A 24,965-nucleotide genomic window follows, 5' to 3' on the forward strand; every position below is an offset into this window, starting at 1 on the left:
GCCGGGCGGGCGCGGGCGCGGGCGGCCCTCCGCCTCCCTCCTCCTGCTGCCGGCGCCATCCCTCGGCGCGCCCAACCCGGAACCCGGCGAGCGCGCGGGGGCGGGGAGGCGAGCGCGCGGAGCTGCCGGGCACCCCCGGGCCCCCCAGCCATGTCGGCCGAGGAGATGGTGCAGATCCGCCTGGAGGACCGCTGCTACCCGGTGAGCAAAAGGAAGCTCATCGAGCAGAGCGACTACTTCCGTGCGCTCTACCGCTCCGGCATGCGCGAGGCCCTGAGCCCGGAGGCCGGCGGCCCCGAGGTGCAGCAGCTGCGCGGCCTCAGCGCCCCGGGCCTGCGCCTGGTGCTGGACTTCATCAACGCCGGCGGGGCCCGCGAAGGCTGGCTCCTGGGCCCGCGGGGGGACCAAGGCGGCGGGGTGGAGGAGGAGGAGGAGATGGACGAGGTGAGCCTGCTTTCCGAGCTGGTGGAAGCGGCCTCCTTCCTGCAGGTCACCTCCCTGCTGCAGCTGCTGCTGTCCCAGGTGCGGCTCACCAACTGCCTGGAGCTGTACCGCCTGGCGCAGGTGTACGGGCTGCCCGACCTGCAGGAGGCCTGCCTGCGCTTCATGGTCGTCCACTTCCACGAGGTGCTGTGCAAGCCCCAGTTCCACCTCCTGGGGGCTTCTCCCCAAGCTCCGGGGGATGTCAGCCTGAAGCAGAGGCTGAGAGAGGCCCGGATGACCGGGACTCCTGTCCTTGTGGCCCTGGGAGATTTCTTGGGGGGACCCTTGGCCCCTCACCCCTACCAGGGGGAGCCCCCGTCCATGCTTAGGTATGAGGAGATGACTGAACGTTGGTTCCCGCTGGCCAACAACCTTCCTCCCGACCTGGTCAATGTCAGGGGTTACGGGTCCGCCATCCTGGACAACTACCTCTTCATAGTGGGCGGGTACAGGATCACTAGCCAGGAGATCTCCGCTGCGCATTCCTACAACCCCAGTACCAATGAGTGGCTCCAGGTGGCCTCCATGAACCAGAAGAGGTAAGCCCGCAGCAGAGCGCTGGTTCTTTCTCATTCATTCAGTTGTTCATTAACTCATTGCCGTAATGTTTACTGAGCAATCGCAGGAGGTTGTGCTGAGGTGGGAGTGACGTCTTCAGGAGTGTTGCTGGCCTCACTCTGGCAAAGTTCCCAATGAACTAAGAACTTGCAAGGAAGAAGAGGCCCCAGCGAGGTCAACTAGCTGAGTAATTTCCTTGCAGGTATCATACACGCCATCAGGCAAACTGCTTTCTTTGCCTCTATCCCAGTGGAAAAAAAGATGTGATTTCCTAGAAGGATACTTCAAAGCAAAATTAAAGGACAGTTTTCTTTTTATTTTTACCTTTTTTATTTTTTAGGGCCTGATCCTGATAATAATGACACACTGGGCAGTAACCTGTAACACTGACTTTGGGGGATTTTTTATTGTTAATGACTTTGAAGGCTTCCACGCTGGGGCACCAATCTGTCGTCAGCAGATAATCATTAGAATTGTATTGATATTAGCTATATAGGATTTCCTTTCTTATTTTTTATCCTCTCTTTTGCATCTCCCTTCCTTCCAAGACAATCATCCTCATTGACCCAAAGCTTGAGCCTGGCAGTGGTCACTGACAGAAATAGACTATTTCCACACACCCCAACCTTCCTTCTTCCCATCCTGCAGATCCCGTCCAACATGAACTTGGATGACTTGAAGGAAAGAAAAGAAAAGGAGGAGTTGGGGGCTGGGGTGGGGAGTAGGGAAAGGAGCCAGGAAAGGAATAGGAAAACAAGAGCAACGAGCAGATACAGGAAGAGATGGTAGGAGATAAAGATGGTAGGGCCCAAGATGGCCCAGAGCTATTCACAAGTGGGGAGAAGAATCAATGAAACCCAAAAAAGGACAAGAATACCCTTTCTTCTGGTCCACCTGTATCCATCTCAAGCCACACTGTGCTCTTGTCCTGAACTGTGGAGCAAGGAGCTGGGGTACTCAGCGCCGCACAAAGAAAGTCTGCACAGGAGCGGAGAGGCCATTACACATATTTACTTGAGTTGAGGGGCCCCCTGGGCTGGGGGTGGGGGGGACACTGGCTTCACGTCTACTAAAATATAAAATTCATTTTGGAAAGTGTTCTTTTTTTTTTTGATGATTAAAAATAGTACATAGTTATTCGAGAAGACTGGAAAAATGGAAAATGAAGAAGCAGAAAGACTATGAATCCTCCTTCCTCCTTCCTAGTGGCAATAACCACCTCCAAGTTGGCGTATTTTCATCCAACCCCTTTTGAGTGCATTACTTATACCGTTGAGATGAGACCGTATTTAAATTTTGATGTCAGAAGTGTTATTTTTAAATAAATTCTAGGACCTTTAATGGAAGCAACGAAGAAACATTCAACGGTTATTGGCAGCGCTCAGATAAGGCGTGAAGGCCCAGCAGGTCGTCTCTCACCTCCTCACAAATCTCCAGCTGTATCAATTGGTGCTCAACATGCCACCTCTAGCTCCACAACTCTACTCGCAGAATTCTTTTCTTTCTTCACAAATCCTTGGTAGTCTTTTCTTTTTTCTAGGAATGCCCTTTCTGTCCTCTTTGAAAAAAAAAAAAAATTGAGTAATACATGCTTAGAAAAATTGCAAATGACATGAAACTATAGAGTAAAAAATGTCTATATAGCCATACTTACGTATTACAAATTTATAAATACCTATTTATATTTATAAATTATAAATGTATTTTCATATAAATATAAGTGTCAGTAGTGGTTAACAGGGAAAAATGTATATATGTATGCATGTGCATGTGGGGGTACACATGTGTGGGGGTACGTGTACAACTTTTGCATATTTTTTACTCAAATTGATTAGGTTATGCTGATTATTATGGCACTTGATATTTCCACTTAATAGTATACTGTATCTGAGAGTTTTTTTCTATATCAAATGTAGATTTCTATATACAAATGTAGACCAACTCACTCTTGTTAATGGCTGTGTAGTATTCCAGCCTGTGGATGTACCATAATGTAATTAGCTGTTCTCTTATTCGTGCGTATTTGGATCACTTCCATTTGCCATTATAAACACTGCTGTATTGAACACCTTGGTATATGTGTGCATATCTTACTAGGCATATGTGAGTTCTTTCTATATGGCAGATTCCTAGAATCCCTGGATAGGTGGGGCCAAGTGTAGGTACATTTAAAATTTGGGTGTCTCCTGCCAAATTGCTTGTCAAAAACTTGTTCTAATTTCCTCTCCCATCAACAGTGTTTGAGCTTGCCACTTCCCTATACTCTTGCGAAGATAAGATATTATGATCATTTTTTATTTTTACCGACCTAATGGGCAAAAACACTGGTGTGAATGTCTCTGATCGGAAGAGAGTTTGTTCTTTTCGTGTGTTTATAGGCCGTTTGTATCTCTTTTGTAAATGGCCTTTGCTGAGTTTTAAAAAAATGGATTGTTTATCTTTTTCATATCCATGATAGAAGTTCTGTTTATGTATATAGATGTTAATCTCTTGTCTGTTAGATGATGTTGTACATGTTTCCCCTGCCTTTACTTTATCATAAGGTTCAAAAATGAAATACCCAGAGCGACCAGGCAAGTCAAGTCAAAGAGTAGAGGGGTGGGTGGCGTTCAGGTGAACCAGAGAGCTACTGGCCCACCGCAAGAGGGCTCCACCGCTCAGCCTCAGCTGGTTATTGCCTAGGGGGAGTAAGGAATGGTGATGCCAGACATCCAGCTATCCCGATTTTTAAATGTTGGTCACTTTGTTCACTTTAAAAACAAACAATCAACAACAACAAAAACCCTGTAGACCCAACAAAGTGCAGCCCAGCACTGGCCTTGGCAACCTCCAGTTTTGAACTTCAGGTGTATAGTGTATTCTTGTAGGAAGAAATTTTGAATTTTTGGTAGTCACATTTGTCACGTGTCCTTTGAACTTTTTATCTTGCGTAGGAAAGACTTCTACAGAAGTCTTTCTAAGAACTTATAACTACTCATCTGTCGTATGCTCCCTTACTTTTATAGTTTTGCCTTTTTACATTTACATCTAAATCTATTTGAGATTTATTTTCATATAAGGTATATTGTAAGGTTGTAACATATTTTTTGTTGTTGTTTTATTATTTTTTTTTTGGTGAGGAAGATTGGCCCTGAGCTAACATCTGTTGCCAATCCTCCTCTTTTTGCTTGAGGAGGATTGTCACTGAGCTAACGTCTGTGCCAATCTTCCTCCATTTTGTATGTGGGATGCCGCCACAGTGTGGTTTGACAAGTGGTATGTAGGTCTGCACCCAGGATCCAAACCTGTCAACCCTGGGCTGCCAAAGCAGAGCGTGTGAACTCAACCACTATGCCACCAGCCGGTCTCTATAAGATGTTTTCTAAAGGTCCCAATAGCCTTCTCACCGTGATTTGCAAAACCAATTATCATATGCTAGTTTTCCTGTTTCCAAATTGGCAGATTGGCCATTCCTGCACCAATAACATTTTTTTTCCTGATTAAAATCCTTTAATAGTTCCATCCACACCCCACTATGGCTAAACCAAATTACTTGCAGTTTCTGGAAAGCATCCAGTTATTCTGTGCCTTTGTGGTTTCCTATAGACTATTGTATGACCCTAGAATGTTCTTCTTACAAGTCTCCACAAAGCCTATTCCTAATCGTCTTTCTCGAATGTGCTTAAATGTAAATTGCGTTAGCAGTCCTTCTCTGACGTTTTAGTCTGTTTAGACATCTCTCTCGTAGACCAGGACCACAGACCACCATCTCTGCATTTTTTCTGCTTCCTTTTCTGTTTCCATCCTTAGTCACGATTCCTTGAGGGCAAAGGACATCCCTCTCATTTCTCTATCACCAGCACCCACTTAACATAAAAATTACTTAAATATAATAAAATACATAGGGAAAGAGCTGGCCTAGGAGGCTTAAAGGTCAAGCGTCAGGTCTCAGGAGCTTTGAAGAGTGGCTGCAATCACTGACCAAAGAATGAATCTCACTGACATCCAGCGTGGTTTGCCTGTTGGACATGGCCTAGGCTTTTGGGCATATCCCTTAAGCAACACAAAGACCTAAATGTCCAAAACTGAACTCCTACCTTATCCGTTTTCCAGTAAATCTGTGTTTGCAGTCCCTGTCCATGTATCCTCATCCTTCCAGTCACCCAGACTTAGAATCACAATCTTCCGACTACTTCCTTTCCTAATACATCAGTCTCTAAGTCCTACTGACTTGATCTCCTCAGTGTATTTTTATCCTCTCTCCTCCTTCCCCCCATTACCTGCCCTGGACTGGAAGGATGATCAATCTAGGCTGAAGAACCTCTTCTGGTTTGGATGGGTGTTTGGTAGGGCCCTGTCACTGAGAAGGCCACGCATATATCCTGGCATTCTCCAGCCTCTAGGTTCCTTAACATCAGCTCTGGCTCTTGCATCCCTCTGGGTATGGTTGTTGGCTGGGCTCCCTGGGAGAGCAGGCCCTGGATCCGTCAGCTTGGCCAGGGGGCCTTGCTCAGCAGCTCCGAGGCCAGCAGGTGGCATCTCACTGGACTGGGGGCCCTGACAGACCTGGGTGGACCAGGGCTCTGGGTCAAGTAGGTCCATGCCTGGCCCCAATGGCATGGATGGTAGGCTATGGCTGCAGCGAGTGCCCTTATCCAGTGGGCCCACCCTATCTTGCTGGGTTTCTTGCATGGGTGAGAAATCCTGGGAGGAGTCTCCAATGCTCACTCGAAGTGGTGCGGAGCCGGAGCCTGCAGATTTCTTTCAGTCCGTGGCGAGCTTAGCAAAGGAGGTGACCCGCCTGGGTGGGGAGCTAGGCCTGGCCAGGGCTGCAGGGGCCTCACTCAGGCACACTGGGCAACTCAACATACGTTCCAGTGAGCCCAGGCGAACAGGAGGGCTTCGCTCCAGGCTGCGATCATGCCTTTGAGAGCGCTGACGTCCAGTGCTAAGTTTGGGGGGTGAAGTATTGATGTACACTTGCCCCTCGATCACAGCAGGGCCCATGGGAGCTGCCACTTCCTTTGAGGAAACCCTTGCTTCTTGTTCCTCTGGCTGGACTTCTGGCTTCTGGAATACGTACTACTCAGAGGGCTGGCTAGGACCGGGTCTGGGCCAGGGCCTGGTATAGGACTTGGTGTGTTCCTCAGAGCAGCTAGTAATGGAAGAGCCAGCTGGGCTTGGGGGTTATTGGGAGGACAGGTCCCAGGTGACAAGTTTATAGTAATTCTCTGTGGCTGCAACAGGACGGGCCTGGCTCTGGAAGCAGGCTGTGAGGTCAGCCACAGCTGGGCAGAGCTCACAGTGTGGGCGGTAGGAGTTGCAGTTGGCATCAAGCTCAGGAGATGAGGCATGAGGACCACCATAGCCTCCTTCCCTTCCTCCATTGTCAGGGTGGTGGGACTCCTCAGCAGGGGAGCTTTGCAGGTCCAGGTAGAAGATGCCAGGGTCTGAATGGCTGCAGAAGGAAGAGCCACTGCAAGATCGTGGGGCTGAGTTGAGATTGGCACGGGAGTTGCCATGCATCTTGCAGAGGGTGCTGAAAGTGACCAGCACATCATCCGAGCTGTTGCAGGAGGAGTCACTCACACAGCCCAGGGATGGGTCATCCGCCTTGGGCTGACTGGATGTGCTACTGCAGTGGCAGTGCTGGGGTCCTGAGCCTGTGCATCTGGGGTTCCCTGGGGATTCATCTGAACTGAGCTTCCATTCCTGGTCAAAGGAAAAGCCAGATTTATCACTGGCTCCACCCTCACTGCCGCTCCCACCAGGTCCCCCACACTCATCCAGCTCCATGGTCTCTGCTCCCAGCTCCGGCCGGCAGTGGTAGCTAGTGCTGCACTCCTGGGTATCCAAGGTGGTTACTGGCTCCTGTTCCTGCCCCTCCACCACTCCAACCCGACTACGTCTTGTCCTCCATGGCCTGCCCACTCTGGGGCCAGGTGGTGGCAGCTGGAAAGACGATAGCTGGAAGGTGGGCTGGCCAGCCCCATGCAGGTGGAAGGACTGCTGGGTGGCACTATCACCAATGCTGTCCTCATATAGGTCACCAAGTCTTGGCTCAGCCACACCCTCCCGCAGCAAGAAGGGACTGTGTCGTGTGGGGGCCCCAGGGCCTCTTCCATCCCGACCCCTACTCTGGGTGCTGTCTGCAGACCGTGCAGAGCCCCCTGGAGGAGAGTGCAGACTGTTGCAGAGCAGGGAGTCAGATTGTCCTCGGTCTTGAGCAGGCTGGGTGATGCCCAGCTCTGGTGGGCAGAATGGAGTGGGTCTTGTGCTCCCACTCCCTCCACAGCACTGCCTGTCTGGGACTTGACGGTGCACCAGGGGGATGTGGTGGACAATGAGGGTCTCCACAGGCAGCTTTGGGGGACTATCCATTCTGGAAAGTTCAAACAAGGGCATTAACAGCACCAGCCACTGGCCCCAGAGCCCAGTGGGGCAGAACGCGTTTCCTCAGGAAAGCTTGGCACCTCGATCCCCCCCTCAGCGTGGTCCTTGGTTGGTAACGCCCGGCCTCCCTGCAGCTGTGGGCGCGGATGGTCCGCCCACGGGCTGCCCTCTGGCCGGCCCTCAGAATGGCTGGCGGTGGACCGGTGCCTCGCCCACCATCCTGCTCCCGCGGTGCTGGGCGCTTCCGCGAGGGGAGCCAATAACACATTTTTACATTGTAAGCTGGTAATCTATTTAATTTACTGTCTAGTAGAATAGAGACCCCTTTGTTCTCTTTTAATTCTCGGCTATTTTTTGTATATTTTCTTCTTCAGATCAACGTTAGAATCAGCTTGTCACGTCCTGTTGGAATTTTGATTAGGATTGCACTGTATTTATAGATTAATTTGGAGGAGGAGTCACAGTCTTATAGCACTTTACAGCTAGAAAAATGGTTTGTTTTTCCATGTATTTATCAACATCTTTTGTTCCTTCAGGAAAGGTTTCTTTTATTATCTTTGCATACTCTGTAAATTTTTTGTTAGGATTCGTCTTTGTCTTCTTCTTTTTGAGGAAGATTGGCCCTGAGCTAACATCCGTACCCATCTTCCTCTATTTTGTATGTGGGATGCTGCCACAGCATGGCTTGATAAGCAGTGTGTAGGTCCGAGCCCAGGATCCAAACTGGCAAACCCTGGGCCTTCAAAGTGGAGCTGGTGACTTTAACCACTATGCCAGTGGCGTGACCCCAAGGATTATTCTTAAGTATTTTCTAGTTATTTTTTTTTTCCTATGTGCATACTTTTTCCATTATATTTTCTAATTGGCTATTGATGCCATATTGGACTTTTTTACCCTTCTTTATGTCCCTCATGCCTTGACTCAGCTCTGACATATCTCAGGAGTCCCTTCCTGAGCCCTCCATTGGGCTAAATGTTCAAACTCTCTGCTCCTCTAGCACACTCCCTGCCTTGACTGAAATTTTCTGTTTGTATTTGTCTCTTTCCCTTCCAGTCTGGGCCAATTACTTATTCAATACTTATGTATATTTCTACTGCTAACATGGTGTCCAGTAAAGAGTAGATGCTTAAAATGCTTGGTTTTTTTGAATTATGGAATGCATTTTTACATTATCATAATAAAAGTGAATGTATAATTTTATATTCTTTTAAAATGTGACATTATAGTGAACATTTTTATCTTGTAACAGTCATTATACTTATTTAGAATAGCTGAAAAAGATTACTAGATAACATTTATTTGAGCATTTATTCTGTATGAGGTGCTGTTCCTACTGCTTCGCATGCATTATCTTACTTATTCTTCACAAGGACTATGTTAGGCAGGTTCCCATTTTACAGAGGCAGAAACCGAGGCACAGAAAGTTAAGTACATTGCTCAAGGTGTATATTAAGTAGAGTAACCAAAATGTGAATATCTGTTGAATAGCTATGACCAGTTAGAGTGTTTATAAGTTTTGGCGTATAGACTGGCAGTGGCCATCTTCATGTAGACTTAAAAATTTTCCTTTTAAAAAGGATTTTCTTCTAAGAAATGGAGCACAGATATTTTGTGGTACTGTGCTACTTTTCAAAAATGTCATCACGTGTGCCTCAGCTTCCCCACAGCCCTTATGGCCAGCATTTTTCTAGTCCCTATTGTAAATAACAAAGATGACATGGTTCCTGCCCTCGAGGAGATTATGACTGAGATGATGATTGAGTTTATAATTTAGATGATGAGACAAGTAAAAAATGAAACCTACAGTAGGATTCTTCTGGATAATACACCCAACACAGGTTCCGGAAACACTGGAGGCAACTTAGAGCCTTGGGTAAAAAGGGCAGGTTTCAGCTTTAGTTACACAGCATTTCACACCTACCTTTGTGATGTGTTCAGACTGTTTTACTTTGACAAAAGGGTCAAATGCAGAACAGCGCACTTCCCCCAGGGACTGCACACTGTGATGATCTCAGAATCTTAAACAACAAGGGGCAGGCAGGAGCCCTAGAATTGGGAGATTTTATAAAGCCCTCTGCCCTCTGGAGAAAATGATGCTATATGACCAGTAGCGGACAGACAATGAAATGTTTGGTGCTCTGCCTATATACTTGAAAATGGCAGTGTGAGTACCCAGCACCCTCTGAGAAGATGCTTTGAAGTCCAGGTACGCAATGCTGTCTGGTGGTCTGAGTGTGAATTTCATCTGAGGAGTTATTGGGACATGACTCTTCACATGTGAAAGCTGGTGTGTCCACAAAATTGCTTGCTTTCCCTTCTCACTTTAATTAGGGCTAACCCGCAGGAACTGGCCACTGGTGCAGCAATCTGTTCGTTAATTTCTCTGTTTCTAAAGTTGTCTCTAATCTCTTCCATGGCCCTGCACTTTTGCTCTGCAATTGGAGTTGGCGTGTGTCCTCCTGTTGGGTGAGTGGATACGGCAAGGTTGGAGAGAGATGTAGCAAACACCGGTCCTCTGGCACAGATGGAATTACAGTGGTCACCCTTAGTTGTCCCTTTCCTCTGAGCCAACATTTAGTATTTTAGAGCATTTCTAGAGTCATAGAAACTTCGAGAGATTTTGTCCTGTACAGCTAATGTTGCAGTGGAGCCCAAGAATGGTGTGAAGGAAAGAAAACTGTGTCTGTTCATGCCACGACTACCTCCTGCACATGGTCACTTTGGCCGACAGTTTAAATTGCTTTGTGCACTCGGGTTTCTCAGAGATGGTAGTAGGTAGCAACCATGACCACCTCTGTGTCCTGACCTTTGCTCTTTCTGCTTCCTGGCACCAGGGGAGGTTCATATGTAGGGAAGTGGTAGAAGGTAGGCAGCAGCAGGGAAAAGTAGAGACAAAGGGCCTGGATGGTCCACAGACATCCTCTTCTGAGTGGTTGAGAAGGGACTAGAGAAAGGATCCTGCCATTTCACTCTAAGTTTTACTCTAACGGTCACAACTTTCTATGTAGCAATGGTTTACATTTCTTGGGCTCTTATTCTGGCCAGCTTATTGTAGTCATTACTGTAGATGTCACTTCGTATTTCATGCTCACATCATCTCTGTGAGATAGGCATTATTATTGGCCCCATTTTCCCAAAGGGGAAACTGAGGCTCAGTGAGTTTAGTTAACCTGCACATAGTCACAAGGCCAGCACGCTAGGCCCCTCAGACCTCTATGTCATCCTGCCTCCCTCCAGTTGTATATTGCTATTGTCAGTCACTGATGTCTGTATCCTGGTGTTCAGCATGTCTCATGTTACATAGCTTTTAAGGATCTAAAGAGCTTTTCGTATTTTCTAAGTGAAATAGAAATTAAATCGTCATCTAATTTTTCTCACTTTCATGTCTCTTTACTGTAAGTCAGTTCAGTACACAGCTACAACAAATTATTTGGTTTAAAAATACTTCTTTTTGCCTCCTGACTGTAGTATGTTGGGGATCCATGTTAAGAAAACACTGTAGAGATGATAATTTTTTAAAATAACTGATAGCTTAGATTCATACCATTACCATTCAGGAGGTGAAGAGTGGAAGAGTTATTTTCAGAAAGTTGGAAATGAGGAGCTAAGTGGTGGGCACTTGTGGATGAGAGAGCACTTTGTATGGAACGCAGAGTACCTTACAGCCAGTGACTGTTACAGTGGACAAATGAGAAGCCAGCCCTCCTGAAGTTAAGAAACTTGGGCTAATGACATGCAGAAAAGCATTCCCCCTAGTGACCTCTTTCTGCCAGTGTTATCCTTTTTAACTCTTACTGTGTGTGATATTGGGCTCTTCTTATCCCCACTTCACAGATGGGGAAACTGAGACTCACATAACCTGAGATTCAGTGACTTGTCCAAGGTTACATAGCTGTTGAGTCATGGAGTGGAGACTTCTCTATACAGCCTGGGCTCATGGTCCTTAGCGGTTTGCCTCTCCATTGAGTAGTCTGTCGTTGGGTGGCAATCCCATCATAAAACAAATTCAGTACTGGAAAGTGTTTCTCTTCTCTTCAAGTGAATTTGGGGTCTGGAGAGACAGAATTGTTTACTTTTAACTGCTATTTATTAGCCTCAAAAAGAAGACCCGTACATGTTTGCGTAAGACAAATGATTATGCTGGATGAATATTAAAAACTGTTTTGATCTTACAAAATTTATTATCTCTGTACCTTTGCAGAGCAAAAACAAATTGTGGGCTAGTAAAATTTAGCGCTTATTTACAAGTTTTATTTCCTTTGGTTCCCCCAAATTTGCACACATAGAGAGAGCATCCTGGTCAGATTTTAAGGACCATTGGCAGCAGGAAAGGTAAGCAACATGAACCAGGGACCCCCCAGGAACTGCCACCCCGGTGAAGACTGTTGGCATGAAAAATTGGCTGGCTGGCTGGTTTTAATGGACAATACAATGTTCTTGATGAAGAATGCTCTATTCACTCTTTGAAAAACAAAACGAAACTGAACTAAAACTCATTTAAATATAAACATTACAGGCGCCTTTAAAAAGTCCTATTTTTTTAGTAGGTGGCTATTACTAACATCTGTTCTGTGTCATAAGGCATCAGTGTTTATTGAACACCTGTGAGGATGTCAGGTGTGGATGACATGTTCACTGCTGCTGCTCAGTCTACCCTCTTACATACTTTTTTCATTTGTACCTTCTTTCCCCATTCTTTCATAGGATATTGTTATTTTTGAAGAAATCATTGTGTTGGAGTTAGACGTGGCCTCTAAATTCACCTGGTCTAGCCTCTTTATTTCAAACACTATAAAACTGAGACCCTATAATGATAGTGTCTTATCTCCGTGTAGTACTTTCTGATAAACTCTGCTCTAATTTTCTCGACCATCCTGTGATGGGAATTGTCCCTCTACTAGAGATGAGGAGGTGAAGTGGTTGGGCCAGGTCAGCTAGCTGGTTATCAGCAGAGGTGGGACTAGAACCCGGGGTCTCCTGATTTGTGCCCCGGGTCTTTCTGTTGCATCGTGCTGCTGCTCATTCTATTGTAAACTTGAGACTGTTGGACATATCACAGGAGGCTGCCCAGCACTCCAAGTGTTTATCCTTCCTGGCCTTCGATTAATACCTGTGTGCTACATTGTTACAAGTTAATGTTTTTCTTTTCCATTCAAAAGTCATGAGACTTTTATTCTCGTGTCTGAGGCCGAGGAGCAGTGTTTAATTGTATTACTGAATATGGGGCTTAAAATCAGTGTATTTCTCTTTTTTAAATTTTATTTACTATTATGATAGGTGAGCATTTGTTGATATGAGTATTTGTTGAAGTTAACATGTGTAAATACCCAAAGAATGCTGGATCAAAACATTTTTAATTAGTTCAGTGCCTACTTCCCCCACCTCATGTGTTGTGAAGCAATATACAAGATGCCCTTACATGGAGGAGGGAGAGCGGGTGATGTGCTTGGGTGCACTCATAGTGAAGCAGTCTCTGAACCAGCCTTTAGCAGCCACCCTTCGCATGTGCCTGTCTGTGTAGGCAGTGCTCGTGTGCACCTAAGATGGAGCTACCCACTGGGCAGAAAGAGTGAGAAACATTCTCAGTAGAGAGAGATAAGGGAGTGAGGTGGGCATGTTTCTCCTTTACCACTTGTTCCTGCTCCTGAAAGAGGTGTTGAGTTTAGTGTATACAAAATGTCTTTGGTTCTTGGCATGAGGCTGAGCCAGATTAGTCCTTGTTATATTGAATTGCTTATCTTCAATTGCTAAAGTTTGGAGAATGCACCATTTTTGTGGATTCTTGGGGATAAGAATGAAATTTGAGATGCCATTGGGTCATTGCTCTATCCCCTGGCAAAATGGCGCCCAACTTGGAGAGCTCATTTTCTTCAAATATCCAGCAGATTCCACACTCTGCTTAAGCAGTTCATGCCCTTGTCTTACTTTTTAGTGATCAAAAGAACTGACTTTGTGGCCCTTTGTGTCTCTCTTTCAGGTCTAACTTCAAACTTGTGGCTGTTAATTCAAAACTCTATGCCATTGGTGGGCAGGCCGTTTCTAATGTTGAGTGTTACAATCCTGAGCAGGATGCATGGAATTTTGTGGCACCCTTACCAAATCCTCTGGCTGAGTTCTCTGCGTGTGAGTGTAAGGGGAAAATTTATGTCATTGGAGGATATACTACGAGAGGTAAGTGAAGGGGCCAAGTAAGTGGTCCTCTTATATGTAAGCTTCTGCAGCCCGGGGAGGGGCAGGAGGGTACCAGAGGAGACATTCCAGTGTGCACAAGTGCAATGATTTTATGCATTCATACTGTATATTTACATATTGGAAGGAAAAGAGTCCTGTAAGACAGGGGTGGCTTGGACAGGAGGGACCTTTGTTGCCTTTGTGTGAGCATGAAGCTTGAATGGAGTAGGGGGAGCTGTGAAGAGAATATGTATTTTCTTTCTGCTCTGAAACCCAGCCTTGTGCTCTGCCATCTTGTGACTTGGCTGGGTGACTGCCATCCTTCTCCCAAACATACACCAGATCTGCCTCCGTGTAACATTGTGGAATTTAGTGCCAGTGCATCCTTTCGGATCATTGTTTTCCTTTTCCCCCTTCTTGAGCACAAACATATCAGATATAAATTCCAGAAACTGAGCTCTATGCTTTATTCACATATCATAGGAGGATCAAGAACATGAATATGAAAGAATTCTTTCCTGACCAGTGGTGGAAGGTGGTTGTGTTATTTATTAAACTATCTGTATGTGTTTTTTCCTTTTTTGGTAGGCATTTTATAGTTAATAGTTTGGAAATAAAAAGTTTCTCCCCCGGGCTTTATGCTGCTGTTGGTGGTAGGAAGCCTCTCACATGATAGTGATGGAAAACAGCTTGGTTGTGGTCAGAAAGGCATGGGGGACCACCCAGAAGAGGTGTGATTTTCCTGTTATCTCTTCCCTCATTCAAAGCAGTTGTTTCCAAGTTGTCTCTTGGCCAAGGAAATTTGTTTCTTCCTTTGGTCTATCTGACTGGATAATGCCCAGAACTTATAGAAAAGGTGTAACTGGCCTCAGGACTTTTAGCCATATTGTGGTGGTAGAGTTACCGTTATATCTGACATAGGGAAAGAACCCGTCACTCCTCTCGGGTACAGTGTGGGCAGGACAGAGCTCTCCAGCCCTGGCTGATAGTAGACATGGAAAAATGATGCTGACGGCCGCATTAGGCTGCATGCGACCGTATGTAACTTTGCAAAGAACAGAAATCCACATACTAATATACTGTGGGTGCTCAAAAAATTTTTCCACCACAACCAAATGTGTCTTGTTTTGGGGATTTATGTTAGAGGAAGAAGTTAAGTGTAAAATGTTTCATGAGCATCTAATTTACTTTTTTGTGTGTGTGACAGCAAAAGATTTTGATGAACACTTCTTGGAGTCCCTCTAAAAGTTGATTTGGTGGGAAGGATGGTGGGCAGTGTTTTAGTTTCCTGTGGCCAATTTAATAAATGACCACAAACTTAGTGGCCTAAAACAAGAGAAATGTATTCTCTCACAGTTCTGGAGACTAGAAGTCCGAAATCTAGGCGTCGACAGGGCTGTGCTCCCTCTGGAGGCTGGAGGCGGGAATCCTTCCTCTTCCAGCTCTGGTGGCTCCAGGTGTTCTTTAGCTAGTGGCTGCATAACTCCAGAATCTATGCCTCCACTTCACCTGCCTTCTCCTCTGTGTATCCTTGTCTTTTCCTCTTCTCTCTCTTTTAAGGACACACGTCTCGTTGGATTTAGAGCCTACCTGGGTAATCCAGGATGATCTCATCGTGAGATGCTTGGCTTAATTACATCTGTAAAGACCCTTGTTCCAAATAAGGTCACATTCGAAGGTTCTGAGGTTTAGGAGGTGGGCGTATCTTTTGGGGGTGTGGTATGCTTGATTATGCATTTAAGGAGAGGCGGTGACCAAGAGGAGTGCCTGCGAAGCGGTGAGCTTTTTTTTTCACTCCAAGTTTTCATCACTGGTGGAGCTGTTCCCAATGTCCTTCCCTGGTGATTCTTCACTGAAGATAAGATAATTGCCAGCTTTTCCTTTACATATAGTTGGGGAAAAAAAAACGAGATCTAGCAGTCATTTCTTTTCTTTTATTTCTTTCATCTTCAACATTAGTCTTCAGGTTACAGGGATCCATTTTATGTTTAACTAAACCATAGCACCCAGAGAATTGCTGTGTGTGCATATGTATCTCTGTGTGTGTCTTTTCTCCTAGGAAAGTAAATACAGTTATTTGCTTTCGAACATTTCTAAGAATTCTGACTACCCCCCTAGATTTTGTAACACAGAGTGTACCCTGTGGACTGACCTAATGCACACGTATCCCCTGGCTTCCCCTAGCCAGGAGCTGGGAAGCACTGACTGGCAGCACTGTAACCCGAAGAGTACTCTGCTGGTAGATTTCCTAGTTTTTCCATGACCTTGGCTGAGCAAATGTTCTTTAGATTTGACCTGGAAAACCCTTGCTTGTGTGTTTTCTAGTTTCACAATCCACTACTAATGTACCTTCTTCACTTGGGCCACCCACCGTGATTCTTGTCCTGGATTCCCCAAGCCAAATACCCATCATGGGATGCTTTGGTGATGTGGATGGATGGGTGTTTGTATAAGGGTTGAAAACGAGTTTTCTAAGTTGAGAGGGCAGGACAATTACTTATACTCTGAAGCCCCTCCACCCCCACCCCTGCTTGGGCTCTTCCCAGCACTTCCTAACAGTTCCCTATGTTTAAAACAAGAAATCATAATCATCGTGAAAAAAAATTCGGGACTTCAAGTTGGGTTCTTAGCCTGTTGGCTTCTTAAGTTAGGTGAGACCTTTAAAATTGAGTAAGTAATAGTTCATGATTTTTATGAAAGCTATTTGATTTTTTAAAAAAATTTTTCAGCAGTCTATTTTGTAGGCTCAAAATAATATTATAAAATAATCAGGTAAAATGAATTGCACTGGTTTCTTGCTATTTGATGATTTTAATTCTTTGGCTAGCATTGAAAAATTAAAGGAAATTCAATAGAAAGTAGTAGTAACCACTAAAGGGAAGAAGGGTGATATGTTAACTTCAAAATCAACTCTAAATGTCAGAGTCAAAAGGTCCTTCCACCAACTCACACTGCCTCATCATGGTCTGAGCCCTTGTTGGATGAGTAGAGAAAACATTTACAGAAGCCCTGGAAAGACCTTCAGACCTAGAACTGAGAAATACATTGAAGAGTTGCTAGAATAAGTCGTCTATTCATGCAGTGGGAAGTCAGGTTACTAAGGAGCACTTTGTGATACATTAGTAACCAAACTCCCTTGGGGTGTCTCCTAGAATGACCTTTATCACAATAGCTACAATAAAAAGACAGATAGAGAGCTATTAGCGTGGGTGGAAAATAGAGGAACACCTCCCTAAAGCTATAACAATTCTGAGATTTCTGCAGGCCTGAGGACATGTGCACACAAAGGATTTGGTCTCCTTTCAGTTCCTTCTGTGCCCTCTTAGGAGGCACTTGACTTGGTACCAGAGGTAGTAGTGGGGGAGCTCTTTAATCATTACTAACCACGGATGGGTCCTTCTGTGTCAGGAGGAGGTGCTGCTCCCAGCTTCTGCAGCAAACTGCTGCACACTTTGGTCGTATGTCAGTTCTCAAGCTGAGCTGTCTCTTACACTAGATAGAGTTTGCTGTTTGTTTAAATAATAACAACAACAGACAGAAAGTTCATTCTTTCTGATAAGTCAGAGCATTTCTTTTTCCTGCTGAGGTTAAAATATTCTGTGTGTTCTTTCCTAAAAGAGGAAAGAAAAGGAAAAAAAGAACAATTTTAAACAAAGACAAATGAAACTAGATATTTTAAATTTTACCAGCATTTTTCAAAAAGGGAGTAGGCAATGTTTTTCCTTAAAACAGCTATTAATTCAAAATAATGTCAGAGCAGTCTTTCATCTTCTATCTGATTTTATCCACACAATAATTAGCTGTCTCTTGTGAAAAGGGCAGGGGGAGAGGGGAGGGCCTTTGTTAGTGTGTCTCTCTGGTGTTAGAATTGGGAAACAGAATTGCCAAGTGAGTTCTATGGCTTCAAGGCCAAGGTCAGACTTTCTTACATTTCTCCTGACTTGCAACTTTGTGTCCTTGCCTTTAGACTGTCCCTGAAGATCCTGCTTGGCTCACTTCTCTTGTTTCGTAGAATCTGTTGTCAAGAATAGATCCTCTTGTGCTCAGCCTGTCGTCTGTATTATGCAGTCAGTGATTCTGTAGCTGTTGATGAGGGTTCTGAGGCTGTGCTTGTTTTTACATTGGCCTGATGGTTCTAAAAGGTGGAAGGGTACCAGGGAGGAGGGGATCGGCTCAAATCACAGCTGCTCATCTCTTTGGCCTTGCTGATTCTGAGAGGCTCCCAGGGAGGGGACACATCTGAATGTGAAGTGAGTGGGGATGGTGCTAAGAGATCTCTTCCCAGCCATTTTGAGAACTGTTTTCCCAACCTCCGCTTTTCTGAAATAGTTTTGCTTCTATGTTACCAAATTATTCTGGTGGAGGTAGACGTTTTTATATAGCCTAGGCAGTCAGTGGTGTTACTCGTGGCTGTGTCATCATTTGGCTTCTTTCTTCCTTTCAGACCGAAACATGAACATTTTGCAATACTGCCCCTCTTCCGACATCTGGACGCTGTTTGAAACATGTGACGTCCACATTCGCAAGCAGCAGATGGTGTCCGTTGAGGAGACCATCTACATCGTGGGGGGATGTCTCCATGAACTGGGGCCCAACCGGAGGAGCAGCCAGAGTGAGGACATGCTCACCGTGCAGTCCTACAACACTGTCACCCGGCAGTGGCTCTACCTCAAGGAGAACACGTCCAAATCGGGTCTTAACTTGACTTGCGCACTTCATAATGATGGCATCTACATCATGAGCAGAGACGTTACCCTATCCACCAGCTTGGAACATCGAGTTTTCCTCAAGTACAACATCTTTTCAGATAGTTGGGAAGCATTTAGGCGTTTCCCAGCCTTTGGACATAACTTGCTGGTTTCCTCTCTTTATCTGCCCAATAAAGCAGAAACCTAACTGAATTGACTTAGTATTTAAAAGAAACCTGGTTCAAGACACACACACAAAAAAAATGGTGGTGTCCCTTTTCAAGGGAGACTGATTTCTAAAGGGAAATTGTGGTTAAAGTAGTCACATATACAACAGCTGTAAATAAGCTTACCTGAACTAATTACTTGAAAACTGTGGAGAAAAGAGACCAACGTTATTATTTTTTTAATTATTGATTTTTAAATGATGGGAGCAAATCCATAATAATGTTTTCATTCAAATATGATACCCTTGAATCAATAACTGAAACTGATCATCAAAAAGAAGATTCATTTGTATCTGCTTAGTAAAGGGCCAAAGTCAAGAATTGGTGTGAATGGTAAAGATGATTTTAAAATCTGTTTTATTTAGGTCACTTGAAATATCATTAATACCTTAAGGGAGAGATTTCTTTGTTGTTATCAATTTACTTGACAAACACTGATTTTAACTATCATTCTCCCTTCCTCTCCCCAGTCATACCGCGTACATTTCCAGTATGTTTAAAATATGGTTCTATGTTCAGATTTTTTATTTGCACACTACTTTCCAGAACAGTGACAATGATGGAACCCTATAGTGAATTCTTGCAAACATCCAGTCCTCCCCAAAACTTGCATGAAAACATTCTCAGCTATTTTTCCAGTCTTTTTTGCGATTATGGATGCTGAGTAAAAAGGCAGATATAGCCTCTTGCTTCTATTATGTGGCAGATTGCAGATTTATGTGGTCAGATAAGTTGCATTGCTGGCATTCTGTATTGTTTAAAAGAGAGGATGTATTGTTTAAAAGCATGGATATGTATATTTTTAAAACTGAGTCTTAAATTTAAGTATAAAGGGAAGGAAACACCAAATGAGGAAAAAATTGCCTTTAAGAGTTATTTTATTGAATGTATTTGACTTAGTTCTTTTTGTAAGATTGAAAAAATCATCCTGTTTAGATCAGGCATCTTTCTGCTTTAATCTTAGCCCTTAATTCATGCTTTGCTTTCGTGGGGTAAAGGGAGGATAGCTGTGAAGTATTTGTGCTGGAGAGAGGGGAAGAAACTCATCCGGATGTGGAAATGGCATCTGGTGGTCTTTCTGATGTTAGGTAGGCTGCTCTGCTTGCCTTGGTTGTGAAGTCAAATGGAACCCAGCTCAGGCAGTTGTTTGTTTTCAGTAAGCCAGTTAACAATGAATAAAAGCTTCTGCCAATCATGGATCAGCATTTCTTTAAAAATATATACATAAACTTATAGAAAGTTTATTTTGATTGAAAAACGCTCTCTGAAATTCTCTGATCTTTTGTAATGGAATCAGTTAAACTGTGAGCTGGATTCCATCTTTCTTTTCTAACATTCCGGTTACAGCGTGCCTCACTTGAAGAAAGTCCCCTAGGTAAACAAATACGGCAAACTCATGCGTTCAGTAGACGCTGAGTGCCTCCCGTAAGCATTCACTGTGCAGTCGTAGTACAGCGGAGTTGAGTACTTTCACAGAGTTCTTCAGTTTATCAAAAGGGTCGCTACAGGGTGTCTTTACAACCATGGCCTCCTAGTATATTTAAAATAAGAGTCTCGTTGTAAAAACTCTATTTGCACATCTTTTAGGAATACTTCGATTAGGGAAGATGCGGTAAGCCTTTATGGTGGACATGGAGACAGATCTTTGTATCTTGTCACCATATAATCTTCTCAGTATTCTACCTACAGCAGTATTTAGGGGTTTCTAAGCCATATCCATTTATTCTCAAATACTTAGCCTTTATTTTCAAACTCTGAACTGAAATCTTCCTGGAATGGTACTTTAATAATAGATTTATATTAATTTATATTCACTAGAGTATTGAGTTTCCAGTGACCTATAATTGCATTACATATATTTAAAAATTTAATTTATTTTAGATAGTTTAACTTGTTGCTACAGAGCTTAACTTTTTTAAGGCTTAATCTTATATGTTCAGAAGATTCTAGCCAGTTAAATTAGTTCTGGTCAAACAGTTGGACATTGGCTTGTAAATAACCACATCATAAAAAATATAATATTACTCCTGCCAACCAATTCTCTTCCTGATTACATTCTTTGGGTCTGTTTTCCTAATGCCAACAATTAGATTCTTGGACCAAGTGAAGGCATACTCTGATCCACAAAGCTCTTTTTATAAACCAGTTTTGATGTGTGTGTAAATGTGCATATCTGTGTATGTGTGCATATGCTGAAATAGTATAGCTCTCTCTGAGATACACAGACTTCTAACAAGGTTTTGTTACTCTGGGCTGCCAGTAGCACTTGGGCAAAGGGGAATGTGCAGTAAGAAGAGATCTGTGGATTTGGGACATCGTGCTCCCTGTAGCACACATCAGCTATGTGGACATTTTGAGGGTAATTTTAATTTAGTTCTGTTCTCTTGTTGGTGCCAATGTTATACTGAGGACTCTCCCTACGATGAAGGCAATGTTTCTTTGAAAATCTCCCCTTATCTCCCAGGACTTTACTCTTTGGTGATCTGTCTATTTTCTTACTTTCTCTAAGTGCTTTATCCTTCTTTTCTGAGATGCCTTCTGAGGGACGCTGACCTCCCACTAGGGAGAGGGGAGTTACTGGGAGGACCCTCAGGGGTAGCCACACTGCCAGAAGCAACCTATTTTACTGAGAATGGTCTGAATGGCAGAGAGTGAATCCTGAGTATGGATTGGTAGAGGGAGGATGTTGATTCTTTCTGTCATTCTTTCTGGCTTTCCTTTCAACACCCCTTGTTTCAGGGGCCTCTCCCCTTAGCATCCTTTAAAAGTTTTTCTGATGAATGTGTAAGAATTGATTATGTCAACGGTATTAGTTAAGTCATAGCAATGAGGTACTGAGAAGGTTATGGATACTAGTAAGAAACAAGTAGGTTAAGATAAAGCATGAGTACCAAAGAGAATTTAACTGCCATTTTTTTTTGAACCAAAATCCTAAGTAATTCTAAATGCCTTAGATATCAGTTAAAGTTGTACTGAGATGGACAAAGCTCTTTCTCTGCAAAGGGAGTAATCAAGTTAATGCCTGTTCTCTTTCAATAAACAGTTATTTATTGAGCATTGTGGATGCCATGTTTTCAGATTTCCAGGTAAATTCATGACCTTACTTGTTTGGCTGCACAGGTGAATCGGGTGGAAAGGCCTTGGTCAACCAGCATTTAATGAGCAGTAGCTTAATGCAGAGCACTCGAGAGGCAGCATAGCAACAGAAAGGGAGTATGGGTGAGTTGTTGGGTGCCCTTCTAGATCAGGGATGGGGAATGTAGAACGTCTGTGCCACCATTCTTTCAAGGTGGCGTTATGAGTGAGGGGCACTCCTTTCCTCTGTGCCAGGAATTAGTCTCAGAATCTATGTCATCAATACTTCCAGGCATCCATTACAGTCCGTCAGAGTGAGATGAAGCCTATTTGTCATCCCTCCCTTAGACAGAGGGGTGAATGAATTAGGTGAGTAGATACCACCCAATATGGCTTTGAAAGCAGTGAGCTGATTCAGCCCAGTTCCCAGTTCTTAGTAGTACTTACTGTCTACCATGTGCAAGACAATGCTAAGAACTGGGGATACAGACATAAAGAAGCCACCATCCCTGACCTTGAAGAGCTTACAGCCTTGTGAAAATGTTTGCAGTAATCATGACTTGAGTGTCCTCAAAGACACCCACTTTTGTCAGGCACACTGGGGCTCCCCGGCCTGGCCACCTGTTAAGTCCTGGCACAAACTATCCATTGCTTCATCATTTACTAACAAACATCATGAACCAGCTTATCTCTAAATTTGAACATCACATCCTATGTTTTCGTTTTGTTGTGGTATGCTTTTTTTCTCACTACTTTTCGTAGTCTTCTCTGTACTTCATTTTTTGAAAAAAAAATTGTATGTGGCCTGCTTGACTTAAAAATACTTACTAGCCACCACAGCCTATGTAGCTGAGGGCTCAGCAGCTTGATCCTGTGAAAAGGAGGCACAAAGCCAGGGAAGTAAGTACTGGGAGAGAGGCAAGCTGTTTGCATGTGTGTTTATACCTATGCCTTTAAGATACTTTTATAAAAAGTATTAATAAAGAAATGGTCGTTAGGATACTAGTCCTGACTGAAAGTCAGTTGATTTTGCCTTTGTGATTTTGCCTATCAAAGGGTAGTTTTCCATCCTTATGGTTCATTCACATAATAGTATTTGTTTTTCATTTTCTTGTGTTAACTTAGGAACACGATATAAAATACACACCAAATGGCACATACTGACTTCTGCACTTGACATAACCATTTTTATCCATTCCTACAGGAGATGGGTTAAATGTAAAAGATGGCCAATTTTGAGGAGCAAAAGGGTGCTGAAATGACTGGTAAGGTCGGCTGCTGCTTTCTCAATTGGATGCCATGGTTTATTACTAGTGAAGAAAAGGAAAATGTAATTTGCATTATTATGTCATTTTTCTAAAAAAAAGTCTTAATAGGGGCTCTTTAGATGTCTACAATGTTTTCCTATGTAGTGGTCATTTTAGGAAAAATGATAATCTGTAGAATGAATAGTTATGTTTGTTATGACTGATACTTTCTTTGTTGAAAAGTTTGTATTGAGTCTTCAATTTCAAGTGTGGCTTAAAATGTAGACATTATCATCTGATTCATTTAAATGCAAGGATGCCTCTGAAGCACTCATTCAAACAGCATTCGTTTTGTGTTTATGACTAGAAGTATAGAAGAACATCTCTTCAAATAAAATAGTTTTAAATCAGCTTCTGTTGTCCATTAGGTCTGTGTACCACCTGTGTTTTCAGGGCTGTGCCAGAGCTGGGAGGAAAAAGGTGAAGCAGGAGACAGGTCCCTGCCTGTGGAAAGCTCCTGATGCGCAGGGAAGGCCGGACTAACACTGGTGAACCAGGTAGAGAGGTGGTGATCCTGTTGGAAGGAAGAGCCAAGTGGGGCAGCAAAGGTACTGAGAGCTGTTAGAGTTTGGAGAAGACAGATCAGAGGAGAGTCTCTGAATCCTTATAATTCTACATAAAAGAATGAAGTTCTAAATGCACAGCTTAGCAGTTATGGCCCACCATGATCTGTTCCCCCTTATATTTTCTAACTTCCCACTGTTTCCTTTTAGCACCCGTCACTCCTGGAAAACAGAAACAACTTCTTGCTCTTCTATTGCGTTAGTTATGACTCTGATTGACCGTGAGGCTGGGAGGGCAGCGTCATAAAACGGGGTTCAGTTATTCGACAGCATCTACAATGTCCATCCCCTTCCATCCTTTGATTGCCCCACGTTGGGGAACGTGCTTGCACATGCCCTTCTTATACATACAATTTTAAGAATGAGCCACCTTAGAATAATACGACTACCCCATAAAAAACCCACGGTATACTCACCTTTTCCCCAAGGGAAACAGTCAAAAATCAGATCCAGCTCCTGCATCCAAGGGGATATCATGGCTCACTGAGTCCTAAGTCCAGGGTTGTCAGGGTATGTCCATCCCTCCGAAGCCTGTGGGTGCCCACTCAGTTCTGACAATCGATAAATGAGTGAATAACTCAACTATTTCCTGCACACCCAGGACACAACAAAACAGCCACACCCAACGCTAGTTGAACACTTACTCTGTGCCAGAGACGCTAAGCATTTTTTATTTAACTTATTCAGTCCCCACAACAGTCCTGTGTGGTAAATATGAGCATTATCCCACTTTACAGTCGAGGAAACAGGCACTGCAGTCACAAGTTGCCGTTTGGGGAATGGGAGAAGGGAAAACTGCACACAATAGTCACTGGTCCAAATCGTATACTTTTTCCTGCTGGTGGAGGCTAGCAAGGGCTCCCTCCCTTGGGCTGGAGTGGATTTCTGGTCAGCCACTCTGGGAGTCCTTGGTTCTGCTTTGCAGCAGGATGTTCCAGCTGTGCCTGAGTGGGTGTGCCCGTGTGGCAGCCCTCTTCATGTTGGCATGGTGATGGGAGGTGTGTGGAGGAAGCCCAGAATGTCTGTAGAGGCTGAGGAATCCCAGGCCCCTGTTTGCAGGCCATACACATTTCCTTGGCAATAACCCCTTCTAAAGAACCCAGTTAGATGCTGGTAGATCTGATCTCTGGCAACTCTGTGGGCCAAAGGCCCGGCTCTAGCGGAGCCCAGTTCCTTGAACTTGGAGCCCATCTTTGTGATTTCTGTCTCTTGGCCACAGACATGCTGCCTCTACCCTTCACCCTCAGCTTAAGGGTTCCAATCCTTCCTCAGCTTTGGGACAACCTGATACAACAGGGGTCAAGCCTTGCCAGACTGCATCCCGGAGAATGCTGCTTTAGTAGACATGATTGCCTGTATGTGGCAGGAGGGCTTTGGGGATGAAATTCCCACCCCATTTCTTTGCCTCCTCCAAGGGCCCAGTCCTACTATATTTTTCCTGACTATCTGTTCATGCACCTCTGATTGAAACAAAGACTCTGGCTCTTGCAGTTCTGCAAGGCATGTATTATCTGCCGCTCC

The 24,965-nt window shown here is 44.2% G+C and overlaps 2 protein-coding genes across 3 annotated transcripts; one reads left to right on the forward strand and one right to left on the reverse strand.

Annotated features, from left to right (window-relative positions):
• Positions 1-23,231, forward strand: KLHL42 (kelch like family member 42). 2 transcript variants are annotated; one of them, XM_070270099.1, is made up of 4 exons: positions 4-201; positions 490-1,022; positions 13,391-13,584; positions 18,029-23,231. In XM_070270099.1, exons 1-4 carry the CDS (start codon positions 151-153, stop codon positions 18,478-18,480), a joined length of 1,230 nt encoding a protein of 409 aa, XP_070126200.1. In that variant the 5' UTR covers positions 4-150; the 3' UTR covers positions 18,481-23,231. The 2 variants fall into 2 exon arrangements, with proteins under 2 accessions (XP_023499068.1, XP_070126200.1); XM_023643300.2 differs by having other exon boundaries at positions 1-1,022.
• LOC102147967 (AP-4 complex accessory subunit RUSC2-like) lies at positions 5,323-7,425 on the reverse strand. Its single transcript, XM_023643299.2, is given in 1 exon segment — positions 5,323-7,425. A coding segment is annotated over 1 exon segment (2,103 nt).
• Positions 23,232-24,965: the final 1,734 nt, after the last annotated feature.

Source organism: Equus caballus, chromosome 6 (assembly GCF_041296265.1).
Source record: "Equus caballus isolate H_3958 breed thoroughbred chromosome 6, TB-T2T, whole genome shotgun sequence".
Classification (NCBI taxonomy): Eukaryota; Metazoa; Chordata; class Mammalia; order Perissodactyla; family Equidae; genus Equus; species Equus caballus.

What these genes read in the sequence shown, in the direction of transcription:
- KLHL42 (XM_023643300.2), top strand. Translation starts at nt 151, where the DNA reads ATGTCGGCCGAGGAGATGGTGCAGATCCGCCTGGAGGACCGCTGCTAC. An exon ending in GCCTCCATGAACCAGAAGAG is followed by an intron (nt 1,023 to 13,390) that starts GTAAGCCCGCAG and finishes TCTCTCTTTCAG; the next exon opens with GTCTAACTTCAAACTTGTGG. An exon ending in TGGAGGATATACTACGAGAG is followed by an intron (nt 13,585 to 18,028) that starts GTAAGTGAAGGG and finishes TCTTCCTTTCAG; the next exon opens with ACCGAAACATGAACATTTTG.